Genomic DNA, 12267 nt, shown 5'->3' with positions numbered 1-12267 from the left:
CAATTTCATACTTAGAAGTTCTTATTTCCTACTTAGGCTTCCAAATTGCCTTAAGAATATACAAGAAGATGCATCCGTCGATCTTTAGTCTGAGTCGCTTCCTTCTATCTTTTGAACGCAGACGAGATCAAGAATCAGGCGCTTTTTCCGCCCAACCTTGAAGCTTACGCTTCCCCGGAATTCTTGGTCAATCAAGAATACCCGACCCTGCACGAATTGGTTTAACCAAAGAATTCGAAAGCAAGAGGGAATCTGGTGCATGCCTAGATATATATGCATTTTCATTTTTCTACTTCATTCTAAGAAACAAGCATTTTCTATCATACTAGGATGTGGTAGAGAGCATAAATAAGGAATTTCCATCATTTTCTATGGATAATTCAAACAATGACTCGGCCGAGTATATGCCATGCACAACAAATAATAGTTGGAAAAAGCAACTATTCTCCCTAAAAACATCCACATTAGGCACCCGTCCCGAAAGGTAAATTTTCTAACTCAAGCTTAACCCTAGCTTGGTTCCCTCAAACACAATTTCCATTGAGAATACAATCTTTCTTTTAAAACAAAAAAAAAAAATAGAGATATCATTTTTCCTTGCCAATCATTACTTGTCTAATATATCTATCGAAGACAATCTTTCATATTTTGGAAAACGATAAACTTACATAAGCAATAATCTTAAAATCAATCTTTCAACTAAATAAGGTACATGCAAAAGAAGGTGTTATACATGTATGAAATTAATCTCATATATAACCAAAAGTACGCAAACACATTCTTAAAATAGAATTAGAACTAATTAATTTTGGGCAAAATATGATATTAACAACGTCTTTTCTCTAAATTCTTTTCTTCTATTCCACAATGGTTTACAAAGCATTTCAAATAAAATAATAATAATTGCTACCCATTTGGACGTACGTACCTATTATCTAAACTTCCATTTCTATACATTTTATACCAAATATAACAAATAAAATAAACATAAACAAAGAACTCTAACCTCTTGAAAACTTAGAGTGGTTTGTAAGATTTCAACCTTGACGCTCTTTCGTCAAATAATTCCACACCTTGATCGCAAGTCTCTCTCTCTCCAACTATTCTTATCTCTATATCAAACTATCTCTATCTCTCAATCTCTACGATAATATCCAAATATCTTCTCCTCTCTTCTATTTTATCCTTCCCTTCAAGAATTTATCACTCTTCCTTCCTTGTGAAAATGAATGAAGGAATGTGTGTGTTTTCCTCTCGTCCTCCATCTCTATTTATTCACTTTTTCCCTATGTTTACTCCTGTATTAAGGGCTCGGTGATTGCAAGGGTTTTGAAGTCTTTTACCTTTATTTCCTCTTATCCTTCCACGTCTGGGAGATATGTTATCCTTTGATGCGTGTTTGGCATTCAACTGGCTTCTACGTTGGACAGGTCTTTCTCCTAACACCGTGAGATGGGGAGTCTATTTACAGATTGATATGGCAGTCACTTGCGTGTAGGTTATCTTATGTGCACTGCAGCTTATAACTCATTCTTCCTGCAGTTCTTTACCGCAATTTCAGTCTATCTCCACGTTAACTTCATGCCACGTTAAGTTTATCTATGTTTAGTTTATACTACCACAAGGAGTCTTCCTTTTTGCTGCATGGAGATGGAGAAATAAACTGAGTTTTCAACATGTGCTGTGTGGAATGGAGGAGTTTACATGCCAAGTCACCCACCAAGGGTCGTGGGAGTGTTAAGTCTCTTATCATGCTTCGACTTATTTAATTGGTTTGACAACGGCTACCGTGGGTGGAGGAAGTTGACTACCAAGCCGACCAAAATGGCTCTACCATCGGCTTCTAACAATCGTTTTACTCTTCAATCCGCCACCTTTTACTATTAACATATTTAATAAACAATAATATATAATAATATATTTATAATATGGTTTTGTTTTTTTTTAAGTAAAAGAAAACCTACTTAAAACATTAGGATATATATATAAATTAATTGTATATTTATATATATTAAACGTCCGATTTATTTATTTCCATTTGTAAAAATGTTTTAAAATAAAGATGATATATATATATATATATATATATATATATATATATATATATATAATCCTAAATCATATACAAGAATATTTGAAACATAATATTTCAAATTGAAAATAAAAATTATCTTAATCACTTTAAAATAAGACAAATTATAAAACAATTATCGAAATTTCATGCATACAAATTCCATATAATTGTAAACACATCAATCATAAATAAAATTATATTTGCATTCTCTTTTTCTAGAAACATTAAATCATCTTAATAAAGAACGTTAAGTCGATAAATTTCATAACTCTAAATAGCAAACTAATTTTCACTTTTATAGACGAAATCAATGTAAGATTACCAATTACTCACATCATTTTGTTTCTAATACAAAATCATACATTGATGAAGTCACAATTGCACAAACAAACTTTTCTACTATGGTGTGTGAGAGATTCCCTTTTCCATCGAAGTCATTTAGTTAAAAGCAATTCTACCTGATTCGTGTTCTCGCCTTTGACCTCCTTCACCTCATCCTGCATTACTTGCACTCAAAAGTTTATCAGTATTGACAAACCCAAAAGAATATTAAATGTCGAATTTCATATAAATTGCAGGAGTAAAAAGCATACTATATTTCCTCACACTAGATTATGAATGATCTAATCTATTTTAAATTTCAAAATCACATTACATCTTTAAATTGCACATTATTAAATAAAATGATTCGTGACACTATAAAGTATCAAATGTTCATGGCATGCTTTCTCTTATTAAATACTTACACCTTAACTTACATCAACACTTTCCATCCCCTTTGTCAAATTCATTCTAAAAAAATTACATTGACTAGGTGTCCACACATCCACACCAAAACTTCAACCTTAATCCATGACCCAACTCACTTTGATACCAATTAATGAAATCACACTCGAAGGGTCCAATCAAGGCATATCCATATATGCATCCTAACATTAAAATTCACATGTGACAAAGAAATCTCCTTGAACACAATTAAACATTTTTATTTATTCAAGCTTGCATGATTATCACCAAGATTACAGCTTCTCACTTTGTTGTAATGGGCCTTCCTACACATCAGACCACAACCATCTCATTACACTTACTATGAAAATTCAAAATAGATTATACTATTGAATGAAACATCAATTGCACACTACTATGTAAAGGACTCCACTATGCCACTTTATTTTCTCCCTTAGGATTGTACACTCACAATATCCATCTTACATCTCATTGTCTCACTCTACTTCCATTCTACCTCTATAATTCTTCCCTCACTTCTTGTGTCTTATTTTATTACCTTCTCCCAATCCAAAACCTAGTATACATAGCATCCACGAGCTTTTCCATCAATATGCATCAACTACAAGATGATAAAGCCTAATACTACAGATAACATTTCATCACCTAGAAATAACAAACTTAAAAATTCAAATGGTGGAGATCCTTCACATGGTACACTACATACATCCCCATTAGTTAAATTTTTTTTTATAAGTATTCCTTTGTTGGCATGAACTCCAAATAACATACAACAATAAGGAAATAATCGCAATTGTGCATAATTGTCCACTTATGGATGCTCTTAAGCCAATTTACAAACTTTTGTTTATCCAAATCACCTCAATTGTTAACATGATATTCTTCAACACTAACTCAAACTATTCCTTATCCAATTTACAAACAGATGCTCTCAAGACAATTTACAAACTTTTCCTTATCCAAATCACGTCAAATGTTAACATGATATTCTTCAACACTAACTCAAAATATTCTCAAAATTGTAAGCCATTTTCAAATTATGGCGAAATTTATTTTCTCTCCCATAGACTAATAGCCACAAATTCATAGACAAATAAACAACTAAACTAAACCAAAAAATCAACTTTTCTAGCATGATGCAAGATTACTATGCTACAAAATGATTCTCCTACACAGTAATTAACTTCTTTCAACTTGACGATATAACATATCTTTAATGGTCCTATCGTTCCATTTCATAGTACAATCAATCCCTATCTAAAAAACAAGCAATGTTGGAACACCCATTGCCAATGACTTGGAAATACCACTTTCTCAAGTGCATCTTTCTTATGTCACTTATTAGACATGTTTTTAGGTTCATGTGTTCGTCAAAAGCCACAAGCCTATGATTATTCTTAAGTGCATCCACATTAGACTATCCTTAATCAATATTGCAAATAAAGCATCATTTCAAGCAAGATCAAATACCACCTTATTCCTTGAGTCATCGAAGCTACCTTATTTCCTCAAAGAATTGAGTACTTTATTTGATGCACCTTGACCCCATATTTCTTTCTTGACACTCAACCTTGATTAGATCATGTTCAATGGATAACATACTTCTCTCTCTTGGCTACCCTTGGTCAATTCATTATATTCCAAGCAATATGCTCTATTCTTGTAAGAACTAGCCATTATTTATTAGGAAAATGTGTCCATCGATCTTTGACTATATAGTGTAGGCCATTTCATATAAATACCACCATAGATCTCTATAATAAGATGCAATCATGAAAAAGTTTATAGATGAAATATTTTATGTTACAAACATGCAAAATCCAACTCCACATTCTAAACAAGATTGTTTCAATCCTCAAACACCCTTAAAAAAAGATCATTTAAGGCTCTTAATATTTATTCAACTAGACCATCTTGTTAGATTCTTAGAACTCATATATAATTTTGATATAAGATCTATCTATCATAATCTTTTACATTGACCTCAATAATTTACAATGTATGTCTATCATAATATCTAAGTCCCAACAATGAACTACTTCTAAAGATATTGATACCTTTCTCATGCACAGATAACAATGCATTGATTAGTGTCATTTTTATGTTTAGTGAAAGATTCTAGTTTTGGCATAATTATTAAATGTTGTTATGTTATCTACAACAAAACCATAATAAAAAAGAATGATTGATATAGTTTATACTAACAAAAATTACTCCAAAACTTTGATAACAAAGTTTTTAAATCTTGCAAAACTCTATATAGCAAGGAAACTAGACATTCCATAGAAAATTGGATGAAATCAATAAAGCTCCAAATAAACATGAATATAATTAAGAGAAAACACAAAATATACATTGAAAATGCTAACATGTTAGCAATGGAAGATAACTATTTTAGAAGACACCAAATGATGTGGATAGATCCAAAATAGATCCAAAGTGAAATCCGATATTATTTTTCCTTAGAATTATGTAATTCCTCTTCACAATGAGTACTACTTAGCTTTTCTTCTTCCCAAAATTATTGATCCCTCTTATTCTCTTCTTTATTTTTTTGGAGTTTCTTCTTTGTTTTCAAGAATAGGATTTTTTAAAGGAATCGATTCATCCAATTTTGTTTAAATTACTTTTTATTAGATTTTTCTTTTAGATGTTCATATATTGAACAATTATAGAACATTGATGACCCCTCAATTTTAAGTTTTGGTTCCATTCCCCTTCTTTATTTTGATTCTTAATTGAGGAAGGGTTTTGTTTCACTAAATTTAGGAAAACACATTCTTTCATTTAATCTAATTTATTTTCTTCAAGAGCTTTTATCCAAAGGAATGAAGGGTGATCCTATGCAATTTTCTATCTCCATAAGTATTTTAGGGCTCTAATATTTCAGAAGGCAGATTATACAACTTTATCCATATTATACTTAAAAAGCATTCTACTTCAAAAAATTGAAATTTGGTTCTCAATTCTTTATATAGAAATTTACTCCATCCATGAATTAGGGTCTTCCATTAATGTATATCATCACATTTAAATGTATATGTATACACACATTATAACTTTTCTTTTTAAAGATAATAATTTTAAATAATTTGTAAGGAAATAGAACATTATAACAATTCTAAACAATATCTAGAGTTCTTATATTCACAAATGAAAATTTATTTGTATACTCATAATGAAAGTTTATAATATTCTATTGGCTTCAAGATAGAGTTTCAAGATCTCAAACTACCTTCTTCAACATAAAAATGTCTTCTCTCTAGCCTCCAAAAAATATTTTAAAATAAACCTTTACAACCAAACCAATGGGGTTTGCTCACCTCCCAACCATGCCATCTCCAATGTATATTTTCATAAACAAACTCAACATACCATTTCCAATATATAATCTAATGAAAACTCATTAGGTACAATACTAAAACATTTTCAACAAAAAAGATTTTATTTTTCCTAGGGTCCACCCTTCTCTCAACTCATATATGGGTTGCGCTCACGTGACTAGGAGTCTAACCCAACATAAGGCTCCCTTCCAAAAAAATACACAAGAAATAAAACTACATATGATGTATCAAACAACTATTGATTGAATCTTTGCACATGTGACACAACAATGGTGGTTTTGTGATATTTGTTAATTATATTAATTGTAGCATTATTTGTCCATCAATTTCTATTTTTGTAAAAAATAAAAAATTTATTAAAAATATGCTTGTGTCGTCTCAAATGACAACAACAATTTGCTACCTTTCATTTGCCCTTGTTACCTACATTTAGTTATTTTTTACATTTACAATCTAGTTAAAAACATCATATGTAATATGACAAAAAACATATCTTGCTTCTTATATGATAGAGATTAATAAAATATACTACACATTCTCCTTATATACTTTAAATATTTTGTCTGCTCTATTTTGAACTCTACAGTTGAAAATCATTTCAGATTGTTCTTTTATTATTCACAAGTTTGCAAACCTACCTAGATAGAGTTGTTCAATTTCTAATACTTACCTATTGACCCACTTGCATGTGCATCATAATCAAATTTATAAATACATGTACTACGAAACACACCCAAAAAAAATATAAATGTTTGATCCAAAACATTTAAAGTTGTTGTTAGTTTTCTAATTATATTTTGTTTTTGACTACTCAAATCATTGTAATCACCATAACATCGACAAGACCTTTACACATGTGATAAAATTTGACTTGGATTCTTTCTTGTGTTTGATTTAGAGACTAAAAATTATTCACCCCTATAAACATGCATACAAGGAACACAATAATTGATGCCAAAATAATACAAGTCAAAGAGGCCCCATCACCTAGACTTAACATGAGATCTATAATGGTTGCCGACTACCACCAACATCACATCATTTCAATCCAAGCTGGATACATTTAATAGAGCTCCTTTCTATCCATAGAATTAAGGGAATAGATTACCCTCAAATTCATATACTTTACCCTTTCTACCACACATTCTTGATGGTGGGCACAAGTTGCCTTCTGACATCTAATTTACTTTATTCTTCTCCTTATCACCAATACTTGCTGACTCAGTTTCAGTACAGGCCTGTTCAATCAATGGAGTTTAAGTTCATTGCAGATCTGTTCAATTAATACAGAGTTTAAGTTCTGTTAATTGTTTGGATTTAGCACTAGGGTATAATATGTTTTTTGAAATGCTGCGAGTGGGTATTTTATTGTCATTGATTACTGTTCAGGTAACTTTGAGTGCACATGAATCTGATCTCATAAATAAGTTGCCAGGCCAAAAACAAGACATTGTCTCTAAACAGTATGGTGGGTATATTACAACTGATGAAGACAATGGTAGAGCTTTGTTTTACTACTTTGTACAGGCAGAGACCAATCCCACTTCCAGGCCATTAGCATTATGGCTCAATGGAGGTAATATAATGATATTGAACTTTGATTTATAGGATACCCATATTGTGCCTTTGAACAACCTTTTAGAGCAAGGATGTAATACATTTGTGTTAATAAATTACTGCAGGGCCTGGGTGCTCATCGCTTGGATATGGAGCATTCATGGAGCATGGTCCTTTTAGGCCCAAAGGAAGTGTATTGGAGAACAATATGTACTCTTGGAACCTGGGTGATTATTACTATTTATATAGATCCTCTTAATTCCCCTTCTTTTATTAATTGGCTTGTAACATACATCTGTTGGTGATGTTTCAATTTATGCTTGGCAGAAGCAAATCTGCTCTATGTAGAGAGTCCTCTTGGAGTGGGATTTTCATATTCTAATACTAGTTCAGACTACGAGTATCAAAATGATACACTGACTGGTACATTGTCTCTTAAGTCTCACTATATAATTACTGAGTCGCATGTACAAGTTTTGAATATATAGTTACTAGAGGCTGGATATAGGAAGTATTGATAAGCTCCAAATTAATCAATTGACTGCCAAATAATGCAGCTGAGGACAATTTGAAATTTCTTTTGAATTGGTATGAGAAATTTCCAGAGTTTAAAGATGTAGACTTTTACATAACAGGAGAGAGCTATGGAGGTATAACCATGCTCTGTTTGCCTCTGTTTTAACAGCATTTGTCTTCTGCTTATTGGTTCTAACCTTTCAACACCTCATTCTGGCAATAGATTTATTAAAAATCAATAACTTCAAGGCTAATCACTGTTATCTTGCAGGACACTATGTGCCACAATTAGCAATCCTTGTACTGGATTACAACAAAAGCCCAAACATCACACCTATCAAACTGAAAGGAATTGCCGTAGGTTTTGAATATGCTTCATTCATTATTTCAAATTATCTTGTCAAGGTTTTATACAACTCATATACAGACATGTTTAATAAGATTCAATCAAAAGAATTATGTATCCAGAAAAGATTTCAGGTTCTGTCCCCCATATGTGCTTTTGGTAGAAAGTAAAATTCTGTAATAACTTAAGTAGGCTGGATATTATTGTTTCATAGGTAGAGCCATATAATGTATTTTGCGAAATGGGTTCTTGGGATGAGATCCTATCTTAGGGGACTCAGGAGTTACGCGGTGACTAAATCCTATGTCAGCAATTATTTTAAAAAAGAATTTGATTTGGGTGTTATTAATGCCTTAGCCGATTTATTCCTATTTATTGCATTTGTTGAAAAAATTGTTAGTGCTTGCACCATTGATAAGCCAACATATTTATATGTTTCACTTGGATGTACGATCAAACTTCAGACAGACCAGGACAAGACATACATATAGCAATCAAAGTTATCAACTAATGGGGATGGAGGATTGACCAGAAACTCCAAAAGTTGTATAGATTAGATTTTCCCAGTCAACAACACATGAAAGTATTGGTTCACAGTAACACCAATCACTGAAATATGTGTAGCTGACTGTACTGAGAATAGATCTTCTCAGTAAATCTTGAAATTTAGAAAAAACTAGGGTTAGATTTTAGGAGTCAACAACACCAATCACATACTTATAGCAATCAAAGTTATCAACTAATGGGGATGGAGGATTGATCAGAAATTCCAAAAGTTGTATAGATTAGATTTTCCCAATCAACAACACATGAAAGTGTTGGTTCACAGTAACACCAATCACTGAAATTTGTGGACCTTACTCTACTAAGCATAGCTTTTCTCAATAAACCTTAAAACTTAGAAAAAGCTCAGAGTATCAATTAACGGGGATGGAGAGTTTGATCAGAAATTGAAAAAAAAAGTATAGACTAGATTTTCCCAGTCAACAACACATGAAATTATTGTTCACAGTAACACCAATCACTAAAATTTGTGGACCTGACTGTACTAAGAATAGATCTTCTCAACAAACCTTGAAACTTAGAAAAAGCTAGGGTTACAAAACATAAAATCTTCAAATTTTTGAATATTGTATGCATGAGTATTCTAATATACAATGTTTTTAGTAGAGTTAGCACTGTGGATCTTCTTCTTCGGCTTGCCAAGTTGTTCCCACAAAAGTTTCTAAGCAAGTCCATTCATTGTTTAGGTATAAAAAATGGAAATCTGAACAAATAATACAAAACGTGAAATGGCATACCATGGCAGATTGGCAATCCCCTTTTGGAGATGGAGATAAGCATAAATAATGGAGAATTTTTGTGGTCGCATGGTTTGATCTCAGATCAAACCTACCAACTGGACCAGGACGTCTGTAACACTTCCAGAATGTGGCTAGAAGATTATGTTATAGGCAAAGAATCTCAAGCTTGTATAGATGTGTATAACAGGGAAAATGGCGAAATCGGAAGTGTGAATAACTATGATGTTATCTTAGGCAACTGTCTAGCAGCTCAAGCTGATCATGCAGTGCAGACAACAGCATCTGGAAAGCTAGGGAAGCTTCAAAAGAAAGTAAGCAGTTTCACTTGAATGAAATCAATCCGTGGTATTGGTTTAACAATTATCAGATACGCTGCACTTGCAGATGAACAAATTTCATAATACTTATATTGATCACTGCGATTGAGCAGATAAAAGAAAATTTTGACTTTGCTGATCCGTGTATTGAAGATGAGATATACTCATACTTTAACAGGGAAGATGTGCAAAAGGCACTTCATGCAAATACAACAGGCCTGTCCTACCCTTGGACTATGTGCCAGAGCCAGAGGTATGCTCTGTGGTTTTTCCTCTCTCGTCTACATTTAATATTTTGATGTTTATGATTCTGCTCATTAAAGATGGAAAAACGAGTTGACAAAACTATCCTTGATACAATTCAAAGAGTTTAAAAATATTCAGCTTTCAATTTACATTCTCATGATGGATCATAGAGTCTGATCTGAAACATTAAAGCTAAAAGAATCTCACATAATTTAGAATATGTAATTTAGAAATATTTTTAATTTACATTCTGACGATAGACCATAGAGTCTTGATCTGAAACATTAAAGCGAAAAGAATCTCACACAGTTTAGAATATGTAATTTAGAAACAGCTCAATAATTTTAACATGAATATATTCTTTAACTATGCTAGTTCAAAGCTAACGGTTTCCTTTGTGATTCCCAGTCCTCTGTTTGTTTCTATTTCTTATACACAGACTTAAGTTTCCAACCTAGACTAGATATTGATGAAATGTCAGTTACAAATTTATCATCAACACTGTTATGAAACCAGAAATCAAACCACTTAGATGGTTGAAATCAGCAGATAGTGATGCTTATCGAAGCATATTCAGCCGAGTTGGATGATTTTAATCAGCACTATTAAACTCTTTCCAAAGTATAATGTCTCTATACTTTTACCCATTTATATCATCTCTTACAATTTTCAATTATGGACGACTTTTGAAGTACTTAATATTGGATTTTCGTTCTTCAGAGCCACTCTGCATTATGACGAAGGAAACAGAGCAATCAGCATTCTACCAGTCCTATCTGATCTTCTAAAATCCGGCCTACCTATCATGCTCTTCAGGTAAGGCCTTCTCATGAAAATACTTAATTCTATCCTGTACAAGCATTTGTCAACTGAAAAATAGGATAAATCTACAGTGGAGATCAAGATGCAGTTGTGCCATTCACAGCCACAAGAACCATTGCCAATAATCTGGCCAAGCAGCTAGAACTACTCACTCTTATCCCATACAAGACTTGGTATGATCAACAACAGGTGAGCTTCGTTCCTGGCCAATGACCATCGGAATTAGTTGTATGCATTCAGATATAACTTGCTGGTTTAAAATTCGAACCTTCGGGCAGGTGGCAGGATGGACACAGGCATATGGGCATCTAGTAGAAGGGAAGAATCAGACCATTCTTACTTTTGCAAGTGTGAGGGGTGCAGCACATGAGGTTCCATATACTTCTCCATCTCAGGGACTGACTTTGTTCAGGACTTTCATCAGAGGATTATCTTTGCCGACAAGGTGATCTTCTAAGGCTGTAATTGAGGAACAAGGCAAACACATTGGCAGAAGTATTATCAGGGGACAAGGAATCATGGTACCATGGAAGGCCAATAGGCAATGAAATGGACATTTTTTCATAATTAGGTGATTGTTTATTGGTGCTAGAGATAAATGTAACAATGTATGCGTGAATAAAATTGAAAGCTAATTCTTACTTGGTATTTAGTTGAGTCCTGCTCTGTCGCAAGGAACACACTAGCTACATCTAAAATCTCGCGAAACTGAAAATTGCAGATTGCCTCCAAACATTAAGGAATGAATCTGTACACTTCCATAGCATGTGCATTTCAAAGAAGATGTTAATTCCCCTTTCAAATAACCAACCAGAGGACTCAAATGCTCATCCACGAGCAAAAATGCCAGCACTATCACAACCAAAACTCATTGGTTGGTTTTGCAGAAGGCCAAGATAGATTAAAATCTATCAACTGCCATTGCAAACTCTTTGGGCCACCAAAGCTTGACTATGTTTCTAGTGGTACTCCATTCAGCCAGAATGAAAGCTTG

The 12267-nt window shown here is 32.8% G+C and overlaps 1 protein-coding gene across 1 annotated transcript; it reads left to right on the top strand.

The window, feature by feature from the left end:
• The first annotated feature begins 7280 nt into the window (after positions 1 to 7280).
• LOC131061043 (serine carboxypeptidase-like 45) lies at positions 7281 to 11921 on the top strand. Its single transcript, XM_059211290.1, has 10 exons — positions 7281 to 7741; positions 7848 to 7949; positions 8050 to 8145; positions 8280 to 8372; positions 8510 to 8595; positions 9894 to 10199; positions 10319 to 10458; positions 11172 to 11267; positions 11345 to 11462; positions 11552 to 11921. Exons 1-10 carry the CDS (start codon positions 7501 to 7503, stop codon positions 11720 to 11722), a joined length of 1449 nt encoding a protein of 482 aa, XP_059067273.1. The 5' UTR covers positions 7281 to 7500; the 3' UTR covers positions 11723 to 11921.
• The last annotated feature ends 346 nt before the right edge of the window (positions 11922 to 12267 follow it).

Source organism: Cryptomeria japonica, chromosome 9 (genome assembly GCF_030272615.1).
Source record: "Cryptomeria japonica chromosome 9, Sugi_1.0, whole genome shotgun sequence".
Lineage (NCBI taxonomy): Eukaryota > Viridiplantae > Streptophyta > Pinopsida > Cupressales > Cupressaceae > Cryptomeria > Cryptomeria japonica.
This window is presented reverse-complemented; position numbering and strand designations above follow the sequence as displayed.

Bases quoted from the DNA above. Each gene is read 5' to 3' on its own strand.
- LOC131061043 (XM_059211290.1), top strand. From the start codon at position 7,501: ATGTTTTTTGAAATGCTGCGAGTGGGTATTTTATTGTCATTGATTACT. The intron at 11,268-11,344 runs GTAAGGCCTTCT...ATAAATCTACAG, and splicing joins CTACCTATCATGCTCTTCAG to TGGAGATCAAGATGCAGTTG. The intron at 11,463-11,551 runs GTGAGCTTCGTT...ACCTTCGGGCAG, and splicing joins CTTGGTATGATCAACAACAG to GTGGCAGGATGGACACAGGC.